Source organism: Capricornis sumatraensis, chromosome 16 (assembly GCF_032405125.1).
Source record: "Capricornis sumatraensis isolate serow.1 chromosome 16, serow.2, whole genome shotgun sequence".
Lineage (NCBI taxonomy): Eukaryota > Metazoa > Chordata > Mammalia > Artiodactyla > Bovidae > Capricornis > Capricornis sumatraensis.
The window spans coordinates 45,910,989-45,938,874 of record NC_091084.1 but is presented as its reverse complement, the minus strand read 5'-3'; the positions used below and the strand labels follow the sequence as shown (position 1 = coordinate 45,938,874).

Sequence of the window (27,886 nt, the reverse complement as noted above, 5' to 3'; positions counted from 1 at the left end):
AAGTAACAATGAAAAATCAGAAAGAGAAATTAAGGAATCAATTTCATGTACCATTGCAACAAAAAGAATTAAATATCTAGGAATAAGCTTACCTATGGAGACAAAAGAACTGCACACAGAAGATTATAAGACACTGATGAAAGAAATCAAAGATGACATAAACAGATGGAGAGATATTCCATGTTCCTGGCTAGAAGAATCAATGTTGTGAAAACGACTATACTACCAAATGCATCCTACAGATTCAACGTGATCCCTATCAAATTACCAATGGCATTTTTCATAGAACTAGAACAAAAAATTTCACAATTCATATGGAAACACAAAAGACTCCAAATAGTGAAAGCAGTCTTGAGAAAGAATGGAATTGGAGGAATCAACCTTCCTGACTTCAGCTACAATCATCAAGACAGTATGGTACTGGCACAAAAACAGAAATATAGACCAATGGAACAAGATAGAAAGCCCAGAAATAAACCCATACATCTATGGGTACCTTATTTTTGACAAAAGAGGCAAGAATATACAATGGAGCAGATAGCCTCTTCAATAAATGGTGATGGGAAAACTGGACAGCTACATGTAAAAGAATGAAATTAGAACACTTTCTAACACCATACACAAAGATAAACTCAAAATGGATTAAAGACATAAACGTAAAACCAGAAACTATGAAACTCTTAGAGGAAAACATAGGCAGAACACTCAATGACATAAATCAAAGTAAGATCCTCTATGACTGACCTCCTAGAGTAACAGAAATAAAAATAAAAATAAATAAGCAGGATCTGATTAAACTTAAAAGCTTTTGCACAGCAAAGGAAACTATAAGCAAGGTAAAAAGACAACCCTCAGAATGGGAGAAAATAATAGCAAATGAAACAACTGACAAAGGATTAATTTCCAAAATATACAGGCAGAACTCAATGCCAGAAAAACACACAACAAACAAAATGTGAGAAAAAGACCTAAACAGACATTTCTCCAAAGAAAACATACAGATAGCTAACAAACACATGAAAAGATGCTCAACATCACTCATTATTCAGTTCAGTTCAGTTCAGTCGCTCAGTCGTGTCTGACTCTTTGCAACCCCATGAATCGCAGCATGCAAGGCCTCCCTGTCCATCACCAACTCCCAGAGGTCTCTCAAACTCATGTCCATGGAGTCGGTGATGCCATCCAGCCATCTCATCCTCTGTCATCCCCTTCTCCTCCTGCCCCCAAGCCCTCCCAGCATCAGGGTCTTTTCCAATGAGTCAACTCTTCGCATGAGGTGGCCAAAGTACTGGAGTTTCAGCTTTAGCATCATTCCTTCCAAAGAACACGCAGGGCTGATCTCCTTCAGAATGGATTGGTTGGATCTCCTTGCAATCCAAGGGACTCTCAAGAGTCTTCTCCAACACCACAGTTCAAAAGCATCAATTCTTCGGCACTCAGCTTTCTTCACAGTCCAATTCTCACATCCATACATGACCACTGGAAAAACCATAGCTTTGACTAGATGGACCTTTGTTGGCAAAGTAATATCTCTGCTTTTCAATGCACTATCCAGGTTGGTCATAAATTTCCCTCCAAGGAGTAAGCATCTTTTAATTTCATGGCTGCAGTCACCATCTGCAGTGATTTTGGCATCCAAAAAAATAGTCTGACACTGTTTCCCCATCTACTTCCCATCACTCATTATTAGAGAAATGCAAATCAAAACTACAATGAGATATAACCTCACACTGGTCAGAATGGCCATCATCAAAAAGTCTACTAACAATAAATGCTGGAGAGGGTGTGGAGAAAACGGAATGCTCTTGTACTGTTGATGGGAATGTAAATTGATACATCCACTATGCAAAACAGTACGGAGATTCCTTAAAAAACTAGAAATAAAACCACCATATGACCCAGAAATCCCAGTCCTAGGCATATACCCTGAGGAAAACAAAATTGAAAAAGACACATGTATCCCCTTGTTCTTTGCAGCACTATTTACAATAGCTAGGACATGGAGACAACCTAGATGTTCATCAACAGATGAATGGATAAAGAAGTTGTGGTACATACACACATGGAATATTACTCGGCCATAAAAAGGAACACATTTGAGTCAGTTTTGATGAGGTGGATGAACCCCAGAACCTATTACACAGAGTGGAGTGAGTCAGAAAAAGAAAGATAAATATCATATTCTAATGCACATATACAGAATCTAGAAAAATGGTACTGAGGAATTTATTTACAGGGCAGCAATGGAGAAACAGCCAATAGACTTATGGACATGGGGAGCGGGGAGAAGAGGGATGAGATGCATGGAAAGAGTATCATGGAAACTGACATCACCATATGTAAAATAGATAGCCAACGGGAATTTGCTGTATGGCTCAGGAAACTCAAACAGGGGCTCTGTATCAACCTAGAGAGGTGGGATGGGGAGATGGGAGGGAGGTTCCAAAGGGAGGGGATATATGTATACCTATGGCTGATTCATGTTGAGGTTTGACAAAAAACAACAAAATTCTGTAAAGCAATTATCTTTCAATAAAAAGTAAATTAAAAAAAAAAAAAAGAATCTACCCAAAGCTGGGGAAAGTACCATGCAAAAGTATCAGAGGGCACAATGACTGAAGTCTCCACAAGGCCAGGAAGAGTTCCTATTTCCACTAGCCAGAGTGGAAAATCTCATAATTCATGGGACATTGGGCAGAGTACTCAAAAGGGTCTTACCTCATTACTTAGGGAAAAATTAGCCCAGACCAAAGGCTCTGTGGTGCCACCAAACAGTTTAAATTAAGCTTCAAAAGTATCAAACTATTTCTAAATAACTCAATTATGTCTTGAATAAAGCTCAAGAATAGCTGTAAGAATATAAAAGATTAGCCAGCATCCAATAAAAAATGAACAGGCATAAAAAGAAGCAGGAAAATATAACTCATAATTAAGTAGGGGAAATCAATCACTTAAAATGGACCTAAAAATGGCACACATGATATAATTAACAGAAAAAGGCAGTAAAAGTTATTAAAACTATATTTAAGAAGAAGGAGGAAATAGTGAGCATGTTATGTAGAAACATGGAAGATACAAAAATGATCCAAATCAAATTTCCACTAGAAAGTATAAACAGCATATATGATGTTACAGAAAAAAACGTTATAGAATCTGAAGATATCACAATAGAAACTCTGCTAAATTCAATAAGGAAAGAACAAAGATTGAAAAAAAATGAATAGAGAGTCAGTAAGCTCTGGAAAATATCAAACAATCTCATGTGTACTTGAAAGTCCTTCGAGGCATAAAAAATAATGGCCAAAATGTTCCTAAATTTTATGAAAACCATAAACTCACAGATCCAAGAACCTCCATGAAACCCAAGCCAAGAAACATGAACACAGCTACACTAAGGCACAACGCAATCAAACTGGTTAAAACCAGTGATTAAGGACAAAACTATTCTAAGAAGATCTGAGGATAAAGTAAGTCACAACTCTAAGATTAAAAAACCAGGGAAGGCTTTTGGCATCATTGCCATTTATGGCCTCCTGTAAAGGTAACTGTCATCTCTAACAGTTACCAAGCACTCCTAATGAATCAAGCACAATGCATAACCCAAATTGACTACTACTGCCTTAGAAACTGGCAAAAGAAACAAAGAACAATAGCTATAATTCAATGAGACATATGCTTTATACTCATTTTCCCACTTAATCCCTCCACAACTAAATGTGGTTAATACTATTAACCCTGAATATTCATTGGAAGGACTGATGCTGAAGCTGAAGCTTCATTACTTTGGCCACCTGATGTGAAGAGCCAACTCACTGAAAAAGGCCCCGATCCTGGGAAAGATTGAAGGCAGGAGGAGAAGGGGCAACACAAGATGAGATGGTTGGATGGCACCACTGACTCAATGGACATGAGTTTGAGCAAACTCCAGGAAATAGTGAAGGAGAGGCAAGCCTGGCATGCTGCAGTCCATGGGGTTTCAAAGAGTTGGACACGACTTAACAACTGAAAAACAACTATCATTAAACCTATCTTACAGATGAGGAAACTTAAGTAGAGAGGTTGAGTAATTTGTCCATGGCCTCACAACTAATAAGTGGTAGATCCAGTATTAAATTGTACATGCAATCTGACCTAGCACACCTAACCGCTATATCACACCACCTCCTAGCAGAGAGACACCCAGGCTCATGGGCAATAAACAACTTTTGCAGAATGGCAAACAATCATACCAACTCTACTATGAAGTTAACCTTGCAGAATTATGACACTAATCCAAGGGACTCTAATGCAGAGCCAAGGACCATAGCAAAAAGGAAAGCCACTTCTAAGGAAGCTCTGATCACTCTGGGTTATATCTGAAGTTGTTTCATTTTTTTCCCAACATGCCACCAGAAATATCACTGAAGACATCAATCTAATCATCAGACACCTAAGTATACAATCAACAATAAAACATCCTCCAGAATGCTTTTCATCAATCTCCACTGACCGAGTGCTGTGACAGAGTCATGCCAAAGACATGAGCCACTGTGTCCCAAAAAGACTACTTCTCAAGGGGATGATATTAATTTTGTAAAAATAACAACTTTCAGAATGCAGCACCTGATAAAGCTTTGCCAGGCTCCTCTGTTCATGGAATTCTCCAGGTAAGAATATTGCAATGGGTTGCCATTTGCTTTTCCAGGAGATCTTCCCAACCCAGGGATTGAACCCAGGTCTCCCACATTCCAGACAGATTCTTTACCCTCTGAGCCACCAAGGAAGCCCAGCTTTACCTTAGGTGTCTCAAATACTTGTTCCAGATGTATGATATGTTCATGTTTCACACTTTTTAGGATGTCCACTTCCCGTTCAAGTAACTTCACAGCAGAGCTTCCAGCCTTAGATCATGAGGAAATACAGATTTCATGTAAGAATTTCATTACCACATACCTCAATACAAAAGTTAGAGTTATTTTATATTTTTTCCTATATTTTTTTCAGAAAGTTCCTTTTCCAAAAGATAATATGCAACCTATCTGCATGATAAGATTAACATATACCCTTTCTTTCCTTTGCCCAATTTTAAGAGATAATTCAGCCTCAAATCATATCTTTTTCTTAGACGGTTTCTATAAATTAGCTAACAACATGGTCTCTGTCACATCACAAAATTATTGCAGCTCTTAATATGCTTTTTGGTATTTCCTTCAAAATTATATTGATCCTTTGATGGTAGCATAATAAAAACAAAATCTACTTTCTAGGGATGTCAATTAGAAAAGGGATATAAGGCATCTGTCTCATTAAATGTCAGTTATTGGTAAAACAAAATGTTTTTGTTTTATCTTGCTTTGTTTCCATTACATTTATATACATATCAAAAGGAAACAATAGGCAGTTGAGATTTTACACTTAGCCCTGCATTATATCACTTCCTAGTCCCCCAGCCTCAAAAATTTGATAGAGAGAGAGAGCAGGAGAGAAAGAGAGAGAGTGCACAATGGAAATGGAAATGGAGATTTTTGCCTTCAGACCAACCTAACTCCAAATTACCTCCTTAGGTGAAATTCTTAACCATACCTGACCAGACCATCAGGTGTGCAAGTAACTAATTGTCTACACCATCATCTAAGATACTCCGGAAGGGCTTTCTCCACCTTTGCCAGCACTACCACCACCCCAATCATCATCCCTTTTGATATCTAAATTACCGTAATCATTCAAGAATAAACACTGTCCTCATTCACATAAAAATATCCCTGAAAGGAATAACAAAGCTCTTATTCCTCCCTCCCTCCTCCTAACCCACTCCTTCCCCCAAAGTTAGAAGAGACACAGTAGTTCCTGAAGGACTTGGAAAGAGATTGATCATAAGGCAAATTTTACCTAGTTAAAATTGTACCTACTGTCATCCCTGCTTCTAAGTATCTTTACCCTTTAAACATTACCATCTCTAAAGTGATAGGAAACTGAAAACCCACTGTGCCCCACCCATGGAGGATGAATCCTTGAGGAGAAATAACTTTATAGTTATTAAGAGAAATAGTGGCTTTGAGGAATAAATTCCTGTAGAGAATAGACATGGACAGATGTCACAATTTCTCCTAATAATTCATCTCAAGCCTATTCCTACTTCCCACCACAAATGGTTTATCTATATTTAATGCAGTAATATATTGTCCAATTCATATACTGACTATATAATTTTATTTTACTATCTTGGTGTCCTGAAAAGTCTCAGCATCAATATCTATGTGCAAGATTATGAATTCCTAAAGTTGCAAGAAAATGACTATATAACCCTGAAAGCTAAGCCTAACCCTATCTGACATCAAAGAAACAAAGGAAATCCCATTTAGTTAATCCTAGGGATTTCTGGAAGGACTCTGGATCTCCCCTTATTAAGAGTTAATGTTACTTAATTAAATTTCAGGGAGAAATGATATGTGTGTGTGAGTGTGAAGTCGTGTCTGACTCTTTGCGACCCCGTGGACTGAAGCCCACCAGGCTCCTCTGTCCATGGGATTCTCCAGGCAAGAATACTGGAGTGGGTTGCTGTCTCCTTCTCCAGGGGATCTTCCCGACCCACGGATCGAACCCAGGTCTCCTGCATTGCAGGCAGACGCTTTAACCTCTGAGCCACCAGGGAAGCTAAACTTCAGGGAGAAATGATATGTAATTCCCTATTGTTTGTTTTTTAAAAGAATACATATAACCTACTATTTCATTTTGTAAATGTAATATCACAGACCCAAGGAAAAAAACACCATGGTAATGTTGCCTTTTATTTTTCCTCAAGCACAGAAACTGTTTTCAAGTTGATGAAGTGATCAGTTATAAAGTTTGAAGACTTGGATTCTCCCTTAAAGAGAAGCCTACTCCATTCGTCACTCCCGTGCAATCTAAAGTGAGAACTACAGCGGATACAAGGTAAACAGTACAGAAGAGAGCTGGAGAGAAAGTGGTTCAAACGGAAAGAGCTGGTAGGATGAACAAACAGAGTTGGCTATCAATGAGGAAATAATGAATGAAAGGAAAGGAGAGGATCAGTTCAATTCAGTCACTCAGTCGTGTCTGACTCTTTGCAACCCCATGAACTGCAGCACGCCAGGCCTCCCTGTTCATCACCAACTCCTGAAGTTCACCCAAACTCATGTCCATGGAGTCAGTGATGCCATCCAGCCATCTCATCCTCTGTCATCCCCTTCTCCTCCTGCCCCCAAGCCCTCCCAGCATCAGGGTCTTTTCCAATGAGTCAACTCTTCGCATGAGGTGGCCAAAGCATCGGAGTTTCAGCTTGAGCATCAGTCCTTTCAATGAACACCCAGGACTGATCTCCTTTAGGATGGACTGGCTGGATAGGGCAAAGTATATCAGAATCACATCAGGAGAGACTATCAGGACCTAATGCTCACTAAGAAGACAACAACCTTACATCTACATATAGTGATAATCAGCCCTCATCTTCAACTGACTCTGGTAAAAGAAAGAAAGCAAAAGTGAAAGTCACTCAGTCATGCACCACTCTTTGCAACCCCATGGACTATACAGTCCTTGGAATTCTCTAGGCCAGAATACTGGAGTGAGTAGCCTTTCCCTGGAGTGGGTAGCATATCCCTTGGGTATGGCTGGGTGCAGCAGACTTGGGTATGGCATAAGCCCTCTTGGAGGAGGTTGCCATTAACCCTACCACAGAGATGCCAGAACTTACACAGGACTGGGGAAATAGACTCTTGGAGGGCACAAACAGAACCTTGTGCACACCAGGACCGAGGAAAAAGGACCAATGACCACACAAGAGACTGATCCAGACTTGTCCAGGATGTCCAGGAGTCTCTGGCAGAGGCACGGGTTGGTGGTGGCCTGCTGCAGGGTTGGGGCACTGAGTGTAGCAGTACAAGCATGGGACCTTTTGAAGGAAGTTACCATTATCTTCATTACCTCCACCATGGTTTGGCCCCAAGAAGAAGTGGCAGGAATACACAGAAGAACTGTACGAAAAAGATCTTCACAACCAAGATAATCACGATGGTGTGATCACTCACATAGAGCCAGACATCCTGGAACGTGAAGTCAAGTGGGCCTTAGAAAGCATCACTACGAACAAAGCTAGTGGAGGTGATGGAATTCTAGTTGAGCTATTTCAAATCCTGAAAGATGATGCTGTGAAAGTGCTGCACTCTATATGCCAGCATATTTGGAAAACTCAGCAGTGGCCACAGGACTGGAAAAGGTCAGTTTTCATTCCAATCCCAAAGAAAGGCAATGCCAAAGAATGCTCAAACTACCACACAATTGTACTCATCTCACACACTAGTAAAGTAATGCTCAAAATTCTCCAAGCCAGGCTTCAGCAATACGTGAACTGTGAACTTCCTGATGTTCAAGCTGGTTTTAGAAAAGGCAGAGGAACCAAAGATCAAATTGCCAACATCTGTTGGATCATCGAAAAAGCAAGAGAGTTTCAGGAAAACATCTATTTCTGCTTTATTGACTATGCCAAAGCCTTGACTGTGTGGATCACAACAAACCTTGGAAAATTCTTAAACAGATGGGAATACCAGACCACCTGACCTGCCTCTTGGGAAATCTGTACACAGGTCAGGAAGCAACAGTTAGAACTGGACATGGAACAATAGACTGGTTCCAAATAGGGAAAGGAGTGCGCAAAGGCTGAATATTGTCACCTGCTTATTTAACTTATATGCAGAGTATATCATGTGAAATTCCAGGCTGGGTAAAGTACAAGCTAGAATCAAGATTGCCAGGAGAAATATCAATAACCTCAGATATGCAGATGACACCACCCTCATGGCAGAAACTGAAGAAGAACTAAAGAGCCTCTTGATGAAAGTGAAAGAGGAGAGTGAAAAAGTTGGCTTAAAACTCAATACTCAGAAAACTATGATAATGGCATCTGGTCCCATCACTTCATGGCAAACAGATGGGGAAACAGTGGAAACAGTGACAGACTTTATTTTTCAGGGCTCCAAAATCACACCAGATGGTGACTGCAGCCATGAAATTAAAAGACACTTGCTCCTTGCAAGGAAAGTTATGACCAACCTAGAGAGCATATTAAAAAGCACACACATTACTTTGCCAACAAAGGTCCATCTAGTCAAATCTATGGTTTTTCCAGTAGTCATGTATAGATGTGAGAGTTGGACTATAAAGAAAGCTGAGCGCCGAAGAATTGATGCTTTTGAACTGTGGTGTTGGAGGAGACTCTTGAGAGTCCCTTGGACTGTATGGGATATCCAACCAATCCATCCTAAAGGAAATCAGTCCTGAATATTCACTGGAAGGACTGATGCTGAAGCTGAAACTCCAATACTTTGGCCACCTGATGCGAAGAGCTGACTCATTTGAAAAGACCCTGATGTTGGGAAAGATTGAAGGCAGGAGAAAGGGACAACAGAGGATGAGATGGTTGGATGGTATCACCTACTCAATGGACATGAGTTTGAGTAAACTCCAGGAGTTGGTGATGGGCAGGGAGGTCTGGCATGCTGCGTGCAGCCCATGTGGTCGCAAAGAGTTGGATATGACTGAACTGAAGCCTTTCCCTTCTACAGGGGATCTTCCCAATCGAACCCAGGTCTCCCACATTGCAGACAGATTCTTTACAAGCTGAGCTACAAGGGAAGCCCAGGAATATTGGAGTGAGTGGCCTATCCCTTCTCCAGCAGATCTTTCCAACCCAGGAATTGAACGGGGGTCTCCTGCATTGCAGGTGGATTCTTTACCAACTAAGCTATGAGGGAAGCCCAGAAGGCTAGAGAAATACCCACATTTCTCCAGGGCAACAGCCCAGGGTCTGTCCCTAAGGGTCAGCTGTATTAGTGTGAAAAACTGTACTGCCTACCCAACCTTGCAGTAGAACTGCACCCTCAGTATGATGCTAAGAAGCCTTACCTTTTCTTTGTTCACTTTTTTAATTGCCCACTTAGTTTCTCTTTCCTTGTCTATGGCTTCAATGACCATTCCAAAGCTCCCTTGTCCCAGTACTCTTCCAAAGGTATAGATTTCCTAGATAAAAAAATAAGAGTTCTTTTGTCTTTCTCTGCCACTCATCAGGTATGACAAATAAACGTATAATACTGACAGGCATCCACCCAAGGGAAGAGTGACTGTGCTCCAGGGCAAAATCAAATGGAAGACACCGACACCACATATTTGCTTCAGTATAAATAAAAACATCTTAATTAAGCAAAAATAAGTTTTGATGAGTCTAATTAAATATTCTTTAGAGAAAAACCATAAAAATCCTAATGAGGAAATGTGGAAAACTTCAAATATATAAAAAATGAAACTCTCATAAACTATAATATTAAAGAAATGTTTTCACAAGAAAAAGAACGGACTATTAATACATGTATACAAATATTGATATATACTGTTTGTATAAAACAAGTTGTCCAAAAAATTATTCCCAAACTCTGAGAACTATACTATAAAGTCAGCACATATTAACCACTAGACAACTGCTTTCCTGTTTACCAGGTAACCTTTCTCTTCATTGTTTCTACTAAATAATCATTTTTGTTGTTTTATTTGTTTTGTTTTAGGAAAAGGATCATATAAATCCTTTTTATATTTATATTAAAGTTTTTAATATAACTAAGCATTTAGAAAAAAATTAAAACCATCCATAGTAACATTATCCAAACCAAGGATCCTTCTGTTTATCACTTCACTCCTGCTTACAAAGACGGAATGCACTGGTCTTGACAATACCAGCATTCCATTTCATGTTGTAAAATAACAAGCAGGTAACTCATTTACACCTTCAGTTCTTGTGAATTTGGTTGGAGAGAGTCAGTCTCCCTAATCTAAATCAACTCCAGGGCATTAACAAGAGTTTCTAGACCCATTATGCCCAGTGATTAGAACAGAAGAGAACCCCTGAGCTAATGTCACTGGAGGAAGTCTCTCTTGGAGACTTCTTAGAGCCTGCCTTAGAGATGCCAGGTTCCCCCTGTGTGACTACTTTCATCTGCACCCTGCAACAGATAAACTACTGCTAGACTTCATATTTTTTCCTGCTTACATTCCTTTCCGACTTTTGTAAAAGAAGATGGAGTATCCAACTACTTACCTACTTCACAAAGGGCTTTTCTGCCTAACTCTGCACCATGGTGATTGTCCTTTTGACTTTTTTCAACATGTATGCATTGGTCCTCAAACACTATTATTTACTCTCTTGCTTATAAATATTTGGACTCATTTTTTTCCTTCCAAGATGGTCTAGAAACACCTTATAAAGGTGTTTCTTTTTTATCCTTTACAAAGCCTGCCTGAAACCTTGTAAGCAAAATAGTCATACTTAGTACATGAGGAAAAAGGAGAAGGAAGAAATGGAAGGGAGGAGACAGAAGAAGAGAGGAACCAAGGAAAGGAAAGAGGCACAGGGCGAGAAGGGAAGACACAGAAAGGGAAAGAAAAAAGAAGAAAAGAAAAATGTTCAGCTTCAACATGTGGATTTTTCTTAGCTATCTTCTTGTGATAAATACTTTGGGGGCTACAAAGATGAATAAAACATAATTCCTGTTTTTTTATTGCTTGTCTCATGTCTGGCTCAATGGACATGAATTTGAACAAACTCTGGAGGACAGTGGAGGACAGAGCCTGGCACACTGCCGTCCAAAGAGTTAGACACAACAGTGACTGCACAACACCATTTGTAACTCAAGAGAGAAAATTTTTACTTAAGTCATACAGTCTTAAGTTAAAAGAAAAAATACAAAATGACATTGGGGCCAGAGACCAGAGCTAAAATTCTGGGAATATAAGGGAAAATGGTATGAAAGAGATGGCTCCTGAGAAGCATGTGGGAGAACAAAGGCAAAGAAAAGAAGGAAAACTGAGAATTTTTCCCATAATCCAATCAAGGAATGAATGAGTGAGCTGATAAATGAATACATTTTTCTTTTACAAAAGCTCTTATGTGTGTTGATTTTATATCCTGCAACTTTACTATATTCATTGATTAGCTCTAGTAATTTTCTGGTGGAGTCTTTAGGGTTTTCTATGTGGAGGATCATGTCATCTGCAAACAGTGAGAGTTTTACTTCTTCTTTTCCAATTTGGATTCCTTTTATTTCTTTTTGTGCTCTGATTGCTGTGGCCAAAACTTCCAGAACTATGTTGAATAGTAGCGGTGAAAGTGGGCACCCTTGTCTTGTTCCTGACTTTAGGGGAAATGCTTTCAATTTTTCACCATTGAGGATAATGTTTGCTGTGGGTTTGTCATATATAGCTTTTATTATGTTGAGGTATGTTCCTTCTATTCCTGCTTTCTGGAGAGTTTTAATCATAAATGGATGTTGAATTTTGTCAAAGGCCTTCTCTGCATCTATTGAGATAATCATATGGCTTTTATTTTTCAATTTGTTAATGTGGTGAATTACATTGATTGATTTGCGGATATTGAAGAATCCTTGCATCCCTGGGATAAAGCCCACTTGGTCATGGTGTATGATCTTTTTAATGTGTTGTTGGATTCTGATTGCTAGAATTTTGTTGAGGATTTTTGCATGAGGAAAAAGGAGAAGGAAGAAATAGAAGGGAAAAGGAATGTTCATCAGTGATATTGGCCTGTAGTTTTCCTTTTTTGTGGCATCTTTATCAGGTTTTGGTATTAGGGTGATGGTGGCCTCATAGAATGAGTTTGGAAGTTTACCTTCCTCTGCAATTTTCTGGAAGAGTTTGAGTAAGACAGGTGTTAGCTCTTCTCAAAATTTTTGGTAGAATTCAGCTGTGAAGCTGTCTGGACCTGGGCTTTTGTTTGCTGGAAGATTTCTGATTACAGTTTCAATTTCCGTGCTTGTGATGGGTCTGTTAAGATTTTCTATTTCTTCCTGGTTCAGTTTTGGAATATTGTACTTTTCTAAGAATTTGTCCATTTCTTCCACATTGTCCATTTTATTGGCATACAACTGCTGATAGTAGTCTCTTATGATCCTTTGTATTTCTGTGTTGTCTGTTGTGATCTCTCCATTTTCATTTCTAATTTTATTGATTTGATTTTTCTCTCTTTGCTTCTTGATGAGTCTGGCTAATGGTTTGTCAATTTTATTTATCCTTTCAAAGAACCAGCTTTTGGCTTTGTTGATTTTTGCTATGGTCTCTTTTGTTTCTTTTGCATTTATTTCTGCCCTAATTTTTAAGATTTCTTTCCTTCTACTAACTCTGGGGTTCTCCAATTCTTCATTTTCTAGTTGCTTTAGGTGAAGAATTAGGTTATTTATTTGACTTTTTTCTTGTTTCTTGAGGTATGCCTGTATTGCTATGAACTTTCCTCTTAGCACTGCTTTTATAGTGTCTCACAGGTTTTGGGTTGTTGTGTTTTCATTTTCATTAGTTTCTATGCATATTTTGATTTCTTTTTTGGTTTATTCTGTGATTTGTTGGTTATTCAGAAGTGTGTTGTTCAACCTCCATATGTTGGAATTTTTAATAGTTTTTCTCCTGTAATTGAGATCTAATCTTAATGCATTACGGTCAGAAAAGATGCTTGGAATGATTTCGATTTTTTTAAATTTATCAGGGTTAGATTTATGGCCCAGGATGTGATCTATCCTGGAGAAGGTTCCATGAGCACTTGAGAAAAAGGTGAAATTCATTGTTTTGGGGTGAAATGTCCTATAGATATCAATTAGGTCTAACTGGTCTAATGTATCATTTAAAGTTTGTGTTTCTTTGTTAATTTTCTGTTTAGTTGATCTGTCCATAGGTGTGAGTGGGGTATTAAAGTCTCCCGCTATTATTGTGTTATTGTTGATTTCCCCTTTCATACTTGTTAGCATTTGTCTTACATATTGCGGTGCTCCTATATTGAGTGCATATATATTTATAATTGTTATATCTTCTTCTTGGATTGATCCTTTGATCATTATGTAGTGGCCTTCTTTAGCATTCCTATACACTAATAATGAGAAAGTAGAAAAAGAAATTAAGGAAACAATTCAATTCACCATTGCAACGAAAAGAATAAAATACTTAGGAATATATCTACCTAAAGAAACTAAAGACCTATATATAGAAAACTATAAAACAGTGATTAAAGAAATCAAAGAGGACACTAATAGATGGAGAAATATACCATATTCATGGATCGGAAGAATCAACATAGTGAAAATGAGTATACTACCCAAAGCAATTTACAAATTCAATGCAATCCCTATCAAGCTACCAGTGATATTTTTCACAGAACTAGAACAAATAATTTCAAGATTTGTATGGAAATACAAAAAACCTCGAATAGCCAAAGCAATCTTGAGAAAGAAGAATGGAACTGGAGGAATCAACTTGCCTGACTTCAGGCTCTACTACAAAGCCACAGTCATCAAGACAGTATGGTACTGGCACAAAGACAGAAATATAGATCAATGGAACAAAATAGAAAGCCCAGAGATAAATCCACACACATATGGACACCTTATCTTTGACAAAGGAGGCAAGAATATACAATAAATTAAAGACAATCTCTTTAACAAGTGGTGCTGGGAAAACTGGTCAACCACTTGTAAAAGAATGAGACTAGATCACTTTCTAACACCGCACATGAAAATAAACTCAAAATGGATTAAAGATCTAAATGTAAGACCAGAAACTATAAAACTCCTAGAGGAGAACATAGGCAAAACACTCTCCGACATAAATCACAGCAGGATCCTCTATGATCCACCTCCCAGAATTCTGGAAATAAAAGCAAAAATGAACAAATGAGATCTAATTAAAATTAAAAGCTTCTGCATAACAAAGGAAACTATAAGCAAGGTGAAAAGACAGCCTTCTGAATGGGAGAAAATAATAGCAAATGAAACAACTGACAAACAACTAATCTCAAAAATATACAAGCAACTTATGCAACTCAATTCCAGAAAAATAAACGACCCAATCAAAAAATGGGCGAAAGAACTAAATAGACATTTCTCCAAAGAAGACATACGGATGGCTAAGAAACACATGAAAAGATGCTCAACATCACTCATTATTAGAGAAATGCAAATCAAAACCACAATGAGGTACCACTTCACACCAGTCAGAATGTCTGTAATCCAAAAGTCTGCAAGCAATAAATGCTGGAGAGGGTGTGGAGAAAAGGGAACCCTCCTACATTGTTGGTGGGAATTCAAACTAGTACAGCCACTATGGAGAACAGTGTGGAGATTCCTTAAAAAACTGCAAATAGAACTGCCTTATGACCCAGCAATCCCACTGCTGGGCATACACACCAAGGAAACCAGAATTGAAAGAGACACATGTACCCCAGTGTTCATCGCAGCACTGTTTATAATAGCCAGGACATGGAAACAACTTAGATGTCCATCAGCAGATGAATGGATAAGAAAGCTGTGGTACATATACACAATGGAGTATTACTCAGCCATTAAAAAGAATACATTTGAATCAGTTCTGATGAGATGGATGAAACTGGAGCCGATTATACAGAGTGAAGTAAGCCAGAAAGAAAAATACCAATACAGTGTACTAACACATATATATGGAATTTAGAAAGATGGCAATGATGACCCTGTATGCAAGACAGCAAAAGAGACACAGATGTGTAGAGCAGACTTTTGGACTCAGAGGGAGAGGGAGAGGGTGGGATGATTTGGGAGAATGGCATTGAAACATGTATACTATCATGTAAGAAACGAAGTGCCAGTCTATGTCCGATGCAGGATACAGGATGCTTGGGGCTGGTGCACGGGGATGACCCAGAGGGATTTTGTGGGGAGGGAGGTGGGAGGGGGGTTCATGTTTGGGATCGCATGTACACCCGTGGTGGATTCATGTCAATGTATGGCAAAACCAATACAGTATTGTAAAGTAAAATAAAGTAAAAATAAAAATTAAAAAAAAATAAAAAAATAATTTAAAAAAAAAGAAAGAAAAAAAAAAAAAGCTCTTATGACCAAATTTAAAACAGTAAATTTGTGGATTTTTTTTTTTTAATGCAGGTCTTTTGTAAGATTTTGTAAGACTTAACAAAATCTTTCACAGGGGAAGATTTAAGCTTTCAGGTCAGAGTTTCTTAGAAAGTTTTTCTGATCACTTCAAGTAAATTGCTAAATATTTTTTAAAACAATTGTTCAAAGTTATTTAACATTAATGGAATTTTCCTCTTGTAGTTGTTCCTATTGTAGTTCCTTCAATCTAACATTAAAGGAACACATTTTAATTTCTAAGATGGTATTAAATTTAAGTCATATTTGCATATAAGAACTAGAATCCTGGGAACAATAATATTGGTATTCATTCAATCACAAGCTGGGAAAAAATGGGCAAGTCCACGAGGGAAATTTTAGCCTCCCTACTGGTCATCAAAGAAGTGAACAGCCAAACCATCTAAGTCATCTGGTCTCTCTCTTCCTCTCAAATAGGTCTATATAAAGATTTCACAACTGCCCTCAGCAACCGGCAAGACCTGGAGACCAAATGCCCTCATTTTATCTAATAAATGTCCTCCACTTAATTACGCAAGTCAAGTTACATCTCTATAAACAGAAAAAAATAATTAGTCCACAGCTGCTTTAGTAAAGACTTCAACAATCTTAAAAATAGTTAAGTTTCTTCTTTTCTTTTCTTTCCCTACAGACAGACTTTTTAAATCACATTTGTCATGAACATTGACTTAGAAGAAATTTGAAAATGTTCTAGTAGCTTCAGTTTGCCCTCTATATACCTGAATAGCAGCTCCATTGTCCATCCTTATGTGAGGAACTTTTCCTTCTGTGAAGTTGCCCCGACCCCACTGTTGTTGAGATGGTTTTCTCTCTACATTTGAAGATTTTGAGGGCTTGAACCAAAAAGAAATTTTGATATTAACATTAAGATACAATATACTTGTTGACAAAGTGACGTGAAAGAAAGTGAAGTCGCTCAGTCGTGTCCAACTCTTTGTGACCCCATGGACTGTAGCCTATCAGGCTCCTCCGTCCATGGGATTTTCCAGGCAAGAGTGCTTGAGTGGATTGCCATTTCCTTCTCCAGGGGATCTTCCCGACCCAGGAATAGAACCCGGGTCTCCCACATTGTAGGCAGATGCTTTACCATCTGAGCCACCAGGAAGATCAAACAAAGTAAGAACCCTAATTTAGATAATCTGAAAAAATTTAATACGTGTCAAGATATTTATTGTATACAAGATAGTTTATCGCCTTTTTCAAATTCAAAGCCCTATATAATTCATTCACTCATTAGGCTAAAAGAGGCCTTAAGAAGTTATTCAATCTAATCTCCTGAATCCAGGCAATTCTACAGGATGACCTGCACAGAAGATAAATCAAGACTTAAAATCTTTAAAATCACAAGAGAAGGCAACTTCACAGTTTTCTCAATCACTCTTGTTTCAAGACATAACAATCATCTCAAACAGGTTATACACAAGAAATTACTGACCAGACATTCACAAAATATGCTTTGAATGAAAATAACATAGCAACAATTCACTCAGAGACATCTATATGGCAATAACTATACCATAATACAATTCAGAAATAACAGTTTATAGTGAAAATTTGAAAAAGGTATAAATTTGAGGACTGATAACCTAACTTTTCTTAAACTTACTGCTCTCTGTCTCCAAATTTATGCTCTATCAATGACAATCTTCCAGAGTGCCTCTTCTCTCTCAAGGCAAACATACCCAAACCTGTCCAACTGCATATTCACAGATTGTAACTAAGGCAAATCAATTTTGTAAGGTATATTTGATATTCCATCTAGATAACCAGAACTGTCTTAAATAATAACCACCCTGTATTTAACCACAATCATAAATCTCATTCTGCATCAGTTGAAGAAAACGCCCCCAAATTCAGGTTTAATTCAATTTGAAAACCGATCAATTTCCATATAAACCATTTTTTAAATAAAAGCTGGAATAACATTCCAAATTACTTATAATCCTGGGAAATCATTAATTTGGGGCAGTGGTTGGTTAACAGAATGAAAGAAATTATCAACTGATTTTTCTTACCTCTTCTGTAAGAAGGAAATGTTACCTTAATAGTAAAGAAGGCAATGACCCATGGATAAGGATGAATGCAGGGATGGGATTAGGGAATGGGACATCAACTTGTGTTGAGATGTAGAATCTTTAATATTTACCGAATCTTTTCCAGAGGTAACATCTTTGCTGGCTCCTTTTTCTTTTTTTTTTTCTGGTGAAAATATAAATTCTGAACTGCCTGTGCTTGATGTCTGTGACATTTCCACCACTGACATTGGAGAAAGCTTTGTTTTACAAGAACATGTACAAAGTGCATTTTTCTGAGAAGCAGATGAGCAGTGGGGGCACTTTGTGGATTTTTTACCACAGCTGCTATCAGCCATTTGCTTAACTCTGCAACAAAAGCAACTTTATTTAAAGAAAGATGTTTCTGCTGTTTGAGGAAAAGAACCAGACCGAAAAGGAAAAGGTAGGCTGGTGGTAAAAACTGTAACTTCCAAGTGGTGAGGTCCTTAGGTTAATGATGCACTCCACTTCCAGTCACACATGAGAGCTGCAGGAAGAAAAGAAATCTCCATTTAGAAAATTCTTTCTTATCCTATCACTCTCCTAGAAATCAAAGACAAACTAGCAACTAGCACCAAAAGCATCCTGCCTATACATGAAAAGTTAATATTTACAACGAAATTAGAATACATTTCTAAAAACCAATACATTCTCATCTTCCAGAATTGACTCCTTGAACTCCAGACATTTATTTAACAGCCCAAAGAATCACCTTCTGAAGTGCTAAAAAGTGTGGTCTAAGGAAATTTGGTGGGTTGATACAAATTTTTAAAAATAAAGTAGAATAAAATAGATAAATATATGAGAGCATTTTGCATAGCTCCTTGGCACGGTTTGTGAAACTTTAAAAAAATTACTTAGTTATGAATGTATAGAACATGTGTGTGTGTGTGTACACTTGGTCACAACATAAAATGCATTTCATAAGGTGGGTTGTAGTAAATAAAAAAGGCTTTAAAATACTTGTATAAAACACACATTACTGTGGTTTCAAAAGTTAACGAGCCTCTGTCTACATATTATCAGAGTAAATCCATGTTGTGGTGCACTCAGTCGCTAAGTTATGTCTGACTCTTTACACCCCATGCACTATATAGCCCACCAGGCTTCTCTGTCCATGGGATTCTCCAGGCAAGAATACTGGAGTGGGTTGCCATTTCCTCCTCCAGGGCATCTTCTCAACCCAGGGATTGAGAACCTGTGTCTCCTTCATTGGTAGGCAGATTCTTTACCACTGAGTCACCTGGAATGCCCCAAATCCATACCATAACTTCACAAAGGAGTAGATAATTTGATTCTATAAAGCTATCTAATGCTAAAAGTTCAAAGGCAATATCAGAAGTATCTTATTTTTACTCTCAAATAGAAAAACAAGAACTAGTGTGTGCTACTTTTCCCTAAATAAACAGGTATGCCCATCATTCTACCTAACCAGTTATTGCAGCAATATGTATAGTGGAAAGTTGGAAACATGTGAGTTTAGGAATGAGGGGGGATGTGTTCTGCAGCACATGAAAAAGAAACTGACAAACTTCCAGAAGTAACTGGGAGTACAGCATCATGGTTCTCTGCCATCCTACTTCAGATATTACTTGAAAGTATATTTTAAAGTCATAGATTGATAAGTCTGGGGATATATAGAATATACCTTTGTTCTTCGAACTGGAATAAACTTGACCTGAATAGGAGCTAGATATCTTTATTTCATTAAAGAAATGCATTTCTAGCTTTAGTTATCTAAGATTGGTTTTCTAATCAAAAATAAGGATTGACTTTGATCAAATCTTTACCTATCGTGATTATCATATTTTTCTTATTTGATTTTTTGGTATGTTCTATGGTATTAAAAGCTTTCTTAATATTAAAGCACTCTTGCATTTTGGTTATGAACCCTACATGATCATGATGGATGATTCTTTCAATGTGCTGAAAAATTGAAATGTTTGTATTCTGACTTTTCACAGTTATATTCATAAGTTAAACTGGTCTCTAATTTTCCTTTTCACTCATCTTTATCAGGTTTTGATACAAGATTCTGGCAGTTTTATAAAATAAATTGGCTATCCTTCCATCTCATGAAGCTTTGTAATAGTCTGTATAGCTTGGGAATCTATAGGAAAATCTTCCAGGCCCAAAGGATTTTGTGAAAGATATTGCTAGTAGTTTATCCAATATTTATTCCCCCACTCTTGCTTATTAACAGAACCCTGATTCTGTCTGGGATAGCAATATGCTAACTAAAATCCTCCATTTCTGCACATCCCTTGCAGTTGACTTCTGGCCATGAACCTTACAGAATGCAAGCAAAGTTGTACTTAAAGAAAAACTTTTATTCTTAAAACTTTATTAAAAATAGAAAAAGAAAGAACAAAAAATATACTACATGAGAAGTCAAATCAAAGAAAGAGAAAAACATATTAAAAAACAAAATTTAAGATGAACACAAACGAAAAAGAAATGTAGGTTCTGTTGAATTTTGCCTATAAGGCTTCAAATAAACTGAACCTTCACTCCCTCTCAGATTTCTCTCTCCACTCTCTCCCTTGCTCTAAATACACTGGTCTCCTTGCTGTTCCTTGCATATGCCAAGCACAGTGCCTTCTCGCGGCTTTGGCCCTTGCTTCCTCTGCTAGGATGCGCTTTCCTCAGATATTTGCATGGCTTGCTCCCTGACTTCATGGTGATTTCTGCTCATCTGAGAGACCTCTTCTAACCATCTCATCTGAAATAGCAGGCCATTCATTCTGTTCCCTTACTTTGCTTTATTTTTGTTTCACAGCATTTATCATTTCACTTGGGAAGTTCTGTATCAGAGTTCCTTCCTACTTTTAGGGAACAGATTATTTCCATATATGTAAATTGTTTCATGAGGCTTCCTCGAAGGCTCAGTGGGTAAAGAATCTGCCTGCAATGCAGGAGACACATGGTTAGATTCCTGGGTCTGGAAGATCCCCTGGAGAAAGAAATAGCAACCTACTTCAGTATTCTTGCCTAAAAATTCCCATGGACAGAAGAGGCTGGCAGGCCAATGAGTCACAAAGGGTAGGACACAACTAAGTGACTAAGTACACAAATTGTTTCATAGCAATGAAAGCCATCCAATTCGTTTCATTCAGTTAGAATAACCAAAATCAGATCATGGCAGTATTCTCAAAAACAGAGGAGCTCTTACACGCCAATCTTTTCTGTGAAGAGATGCAAAAGTCCTAAATGGTGTGCCTGTATTTATCTTTATCCTAGGTAACAGCATATTCTAAGATTACTAGATAGAAATAAATAGGCAAGTCAGCCCAATAAGTATGACCTTTCACCAAAGCAGTACAAAAAATCCTACTGATGTGATTAAAACCCATAATGGTGAGCACTGGAAAAGGTACATCAAGGGTACCCTTCAGACAGGCAGAGGGAAAAAAGAATGCAACTGATGCCAACATACACACATTTTAACAAATGCTTGACCTTGTTTGCCCAGTATATGTAGCAAGACAAACAAAACTCAGAATGTACCTTTATGCACACTGAAAAATGATTTAACTTTAGGACTTGGAAGAAAATGCTTTGCATTTCAGGTTAAATATATAAGCCTGTAACCATCAATGACTCAGAGCAGCAGAGTAGATCTGCAAATAACAGCCTTTCTGTTTAGAAAAAAAATAATGCTTTCTCTCTGCAGGTGTAGAAAAGTCCCATATCAGATATGTAAGGCATCATTTTATGCATGCATTAAGAATACTGATTTTATAGTACTTTTTATAAGAAACTGAAAGAAGTTTTCATAATGTAAAGGTTTATTTAAAATGTAGCTAAGTTCCTTCATTATAAACAATACTCCTAAAAGCATTCTTACTATATCCCTCAAGTTTTTTATTGTTCCTTTTATTTTTTATTATAATCATTTTTTAATTTAAATTTATTTATTTTAATTGGAGGCTAATTACTTTACAATATTGATTGGTTTTGCCATACATCAACTTGAATCCGCCACAGGTGTACACGTGTTCCCAATCCTGTGAGTGAAGTGGCTCAGTCGTGTCCGACTCTTTGCAACCCCATGGATAGGAGCCCCTGTCAAGGCTCCTCAGTTCATGGAATTTTCCAGGCAGGAGCACTGGAGTGGGTTGCCATTTTCTTCTCCATATATTTACTATATTATATATATATATATATCCACAAACTTTCAAGAGAATCTTTAAATATTAAATTTCCCATTTCTAAGACAGCTTATTTTGTGGATTGAAAAATAGTTGTATTTTTCTTAGCTCAGTTCAGAAACCATTTCCTTTAGTTTCTCCCTCAGTCTCTCAATGTCAAGTTATCACAGTATCACTGACACTGACATAGACTTCCAGGTACTTTCTCGCTCCAGTTTCTGACACATCCATTGCCCTATAAGTATTTGGTAGCTATATTCAGAAAATATAGGAGTTCCTGGTATTCACTGACAAGCTTCATTTCTGCTTCCCAGCTTACCAACTGTTACATTTGCCAAAGTAATGTTCTACTTTCTTACCCTAGCAATGCTAAAACAATAGGTGGAATAGCTGTATGCAAAATTTCTTGAGAAGGATTGGCTTTTGAATTTAATTTCTTTTTGGCTGGCTGAATTCTAATTATTTTAACTTAAAAACCAAAATAGAACAAACATTTACTCACGTTTATTTCTTTCTCACTTATGAATTGATCTGAAAGATTTGTTAGTAAAATAAACCTACTGTCTAGTGGGCCAAACGATGTCATTCATATTTTAGGGGAATAAAATGAACCAGGTATTGCAAACCTAGCGTATCTTTATATAAATACAAAGATGAATAGCTCTTCTTATGTAGAACCATTGAATTACATACAAACAGGACTTTGGATAGAAAAACATATTAGGAAACCAAAGAAACTTCTAATGTAATAGTTTCTTTGTGTCCCCATAGACTGGACATGCATAGTATTAAACATAATGTAAATAAATACAATAAGGTCAAATAATGTCAGTGTTTAACAAATGTGAGCTTTCCTTTGGCGAAAGATTCTCATTTTCAGGAGTAAAACAAGTCAATAGAACAACTCTGATATGGAAACTCTCTGAGTTTTTATTTCAGCATAAAAAGGTCTCTTAACACACTGGCCCTACGAGATACACTTACAGTAATTTCCTCGAAAATGAACACAAGAATGGTTTTATGAGATATAACTAGCTACAATTTTCTTCCCCAAAAGCAATTTTTAGCTTTCTTCGCTAAGACTATGTCTACAAGGAACCTAACAGTCAAGTCAATTCAGTAAAAAATGTGTCCTATTCAAGTGAAGAAAAAAACCTTATGGATTGTCTGACATTATGCAGACCAAGCAGAATGACTGTATATTCACTTTTCAACTACTTGTTTTCATAACATGCTTACAGAACCTAAAGAGGGGCCAAATGAGCTTTCTAGATCATAGTGTTGTTAAATGAGACCAGCACTTGTTTACTATCTCCATTAAGGTCATAATTAGGAAAACTGGTCTATATTGTCTTATAAAAGGATTTATTGTATGTTTAAATTTCATTTTATTTTATTTCAGACATTTAAAAATTCTGACATTTAACACCTAACATATGCCATCAGATTTAAAAATTTTAATTTGCATAATACTCCTCACTGATTAAACTATAATCTGGAGGGACAGTCTTAAATGTGGTCCCCATGTTGACAGTTTAAGAACATAGATTTTACAAAGAAAGTATGGTTTAAAGAAACGGGAGAGATTCTCCCATCCCTGCCAATTCTTTCTCTGATGTTTTTCTTGTTGTTATCCAGTGTCTTTTCTCCATGTACATTAAAAGTAATCTGAAGTCAGGGACCTTCATGTCAGCACAGCTGATCCTGTACATAATGGACACTCAATGAACATCTGTGAGTGTTTATTTTGTGGGGGAAGAGCCATAATCACAAATCACTTAGGCAGAAAATAAGCAGGTGTATAGAAAAATCATCAAGAAACAAAGAGGTCATGTTGAGGAGGGAATATCAGAGGTCTCTTCATAGATCTGCAGAGGGAATTAGAGTTCTTTGTGATTCAAAGACACTGCAAGCCAATATCAACCTGATACAAAGGGCTTCCTAACATTCAGAACTGTCTAAGTTAACAGGAAAGACTATCTCTGTCACTATAAGTGTCCAAATAGAGGTTGGAAGGTCAGCTGAAAGAAATCATAGATGATATTTAAACATAAACAAGGATGTCATAGAAAAAGCAAGGGAATTCCAGAAAAATATCTACTTCCATTTCATTGACTACCCAAAAGCCTTTGACTGTGTGGATCATAACAAACTGGAACATTCTTAAAGTGATGGGAATACTAGACCACCTTACCTATCTCCTGAGAAACCTGAATGCAAGTCAAGAAGCAATAGTTAGAACTAGACATGGAACAGACTGGTTCAAAATTGGGAAAGGAGTATGTCAAGGCTGTATATTTTCACCCTGCTTATTTATGTGTGCTGTATGTATTAGGTGTACTATGCAGAGTACACCATGAGAAATGCTGGGCTGTCTGAATCACAAGCTGGAATCAAGATTTCCAGGAGAAATATCAACAACCTCAGATATGCAGACAATACCACTCTAATGACAGAAAGTGAAGAGTAACTGAAGAACCTCTTGATGAGGGTGAAAAAGTAGAGTGAAAAAGCTGGCTTAAAACTCAACATTCGAAAAACAAAGATCATGGCATCCAGTCCCATCACTTCATGGCAAATAGAAGGGGGAAAAGTGGAAACAGTGACAGATTTTATTTTCTTGGACTCCAAAATAACTGCAGACAGTGACTGAAGTCATGAAATTAAAAGATGCTTGCTCTTTGGAAGAAAAGCTATGACAAACCTAGACAGCATATTAAAAAGCAGAGACATCACTTTGCCAACAAAGGTGTGTATAGTCAAAGCTATGGTTTTTGCAGTAGTCATGTACAGATGTGATAGTTGCACCGTAAAGAAGCTAAGTGCCGAAGAATTGATGCTTCTGAACTGTAGTGCTGGAGAAGGCTACTGACAGTCCCTTGGACAGCAAGTAGATCAAACCAGTCAATCCTAAAGGAAATCAACCCTGAATATTCATTGGAAGGAGTGACGCTAAAGCTGAAGTTAAAACACTTTGGCCATCTGATGCAAAGAGCAGACTCATTGGAAAAGACCCTGATGCTGGGAAAGATTTAAGGCAAAAGGGGAAGGGGGCAGTAGAAGATGAGATGGTTGGATGGCATCACCGACTCAATGGACTTGAGTTTGAGCAAACTCCAAGAGATAGTGAAGGACAGGGTAGCCTGGCATGCTGTAGTCCACAGGGTTGCAGAGTTGGACACGACTCAGAAACTGAACAAACAGGCAACCTACTTCTTGTAGCCAGATGTTTGAAGGCATGACAACTCCAAACAGTCTATAATAAAACACCAACAATACATTCCATGATCTCTGTTTTTAAGATTCTTTATAAGTAATATTAGTTTAATAAAAAACAACAACAACAACAAAAATACTTCTCTTGACTGTGGGAACATCCAGGGCAGGGACTATGTTCTATTCTCCTTGTCATCTTATATTCAGTAAGTTCAGTTCAGTTCAGTTCAGTCGATCAGTCACGTCCAACTCTTCGCGACCCCATGAATCGCAGCACACCAGACCTCCCTGTCCATCACCAACTCCCAGAGTTCACTCAGACTCACGTCCATCGAGTCAGTGAGGCCATACAGCCATCTCAACCTCAGTCGTCCCCTTCTCCTCCTGTCCTCAATCCCTCCCAGCATCAGAGTCTTTTCCAGTGAGTCAACTCTTCTCATGAGGTGGCCAAAGTACTGGAGTTTCAGCTTCAGCATCATTCCCTCCAAAGAAATCCCAGGGCTGATCTCCTTGAGGATGGACTGGTTGGATCTCTTTGCAGTCCAAGGGACTCTCAAGAGTCTTCTCCAACACCACAGTTCAAAAGCATCAATTCTCTGGCACTCAGCTTTTTCAGCTCTATTCAGTAAAGATCTCCATTATTTAATAAGATTATTGATTGATAACTATTCAGTGATTGATAGAAACAGTGTTTCTGAACACACAAGTAAAATATGCAATGTAGGTGCCTAGGGTAAGAGAGCCAGTGCTTATCATGCAAAAAAATAATATACCTGAAGACACCTCCTGGCCAAAAAACTAACTGCCAACACTCACTCTACCTTGAAGCTCTCATTTTAGAGCAAAACACCAAAACCCCAATACCAAGCCTGACCCTAATCCTCTACTCTGAATTGCCACCTACTTCTGACAGTTTTCCTATCAGACAAGATGTTACAACTACACTCCCAAATTTGTGAATCTTAAAGGATATACAGATACAAGTATTACTTCAATGATATACCATACTGTAAAACTCTAAGGATTTCGGCTGACTAAGCCCAGTCTTTAACAACTATAAAGCTTTGTCCTAGAGAGTGAAAAAGTTGGCTTAAAACATTCAGAAAACTACCATCACGGCATCTGGTCCTATCACTTCATGCGAAATAGATGGGGAAACAGTGGAAACAGTATCAGACTTTATTTTTTGGGCTCCAAAATCACTGCAGATGGTGACTGCAGCCATGAAACTAAAAGACGCTTACTCCTTAGAAGGAAAGTTATGACCAACCTAGATAGCATATTCAAAAGCATACACATTACTTTGCCAAAAAAGGTCCGTCTAGTCAAGGCTATGGTTTTTCCAGCAGTCATGTATAGATGTGAGAGTTGGACCTGAGCGCCGAAGAATTGATGCTTTTGAACTGTGGTGTTGGAGAAGACTCTTCAGAGTCCCTTGGACTGCAAGGAGATCCAACCAGTCCATCTGAAAGGAGACCAGTCCTGGTTGTTCATTGAAAGGACTGATGCTGAAGCTGAAACTCCAATACTTTGGCCACCTCATGCAAAGAGTTGACTCACTGGAAAAGACCCTGATGCTGGGAGAGACTAGGGTCAGGAGGAGAAGGGGACGACCGAGAATGAAATGGCTGGATGGCATCACCGACTCGATGCACATGAGTTTGGGTGAACTCTGGGAGTTGGTGATGGACAGGGAGGCCTGGTATGCTGCGATTCATGGGGTCACAAAGAGTCGGACACCACTGAGTGACTGAACTGAACTGAATAAACCTTATTATTACTCAGATCCTCATATTCAATTTAAAAAAATGACTAGTTTTTGACACATTGTTTAACTAACAATAACTGACTTGTACTTCTTTCATATAAAACACGCATGTCATCAGTTCAGTTCAGTCGCTCAGTCGTGTCCAACTCTTTGCAACCCCATGGACTGCAGCATGCCAGGCTTCCCTGTCCATCACCAACTCCCAGAGCTTACACAAACTCGTGTCCATTGAGTCAGTGATGCCATCCAACCATCTCATCCTCTGCCATCCCCTCCTCCTGCCTTCAATCTTTCCCAACATCAGGGTCTTTTCAAATGACTCAACTCTTTGCATCAGGTGGCCAAAGTATTGGAGTTTCAGCTTCAGCATCAGTCCTTCCAATGAATATTCAGGACTGATTTCCTTTAGGATGGACTGGTTGGATCTCCTTGCAGTCCAAAGGAATCTCAAGAGTCTTCTCCAACACCACAGTTCAAAAGCATCAATTCTTTGGCACTCAGCTTTCTTTATAGTCCAACTCTCACATCCTTACATGATCACTGGAAAAGCCATAGCTTTGACTAGATGGATCTTTGTTGGCAAAGTAATGTGTCTGCTTTTTAATATGCTGGTCTAGGTTGGTCATAATTTTCCTTCCAAGGAGCAAGAGTCTTTTAATTTCATGGCTGCGATCACCATCTGCTGTGATTTTGGAGCCCTGAAAAATAAAGTCAGCCACTGTTTCCATTGTTTCCCCA

At 38.1% G+C, this 27,886-nt stretch overlaps 1 protein-coding gene across 1 annotated transcript in view; it reads right to left on the bottom strand.

Annotated features, from left to right (window-relative positions):
* STK33 (serine/threonine kinase 33) overlaps positions 1-18,330 on the bottom strand; it is a 95,666-nt gene extending 77,336 nt beyond the window's left edge. Inside the window, exons 1-4 of the mRNA XM_068987979.1 lie at positions 18,106-18,330; positions 16,679-16,792; positions 9,901-10,014; positions 4,776-4,880 (exon numbers count right to left, since the gene is read on the bottom strand). Of these exons, the coding sequence (XP_068844080.1) occupies positions 4,776-4,880; positions 9,901-10,014; positions 16,679-16,792; positions 18,106-18,330 (558 nt within the window). The remainder of the gene's footprint in view (positions 1-4,775; positions 4,881-9,900; positions 10,015-16,678; positions 16,793-18,105) is intronic.
* Between the last annotated feature and the right edge of the window lie 9,556 nt (positions 18,331-27,886).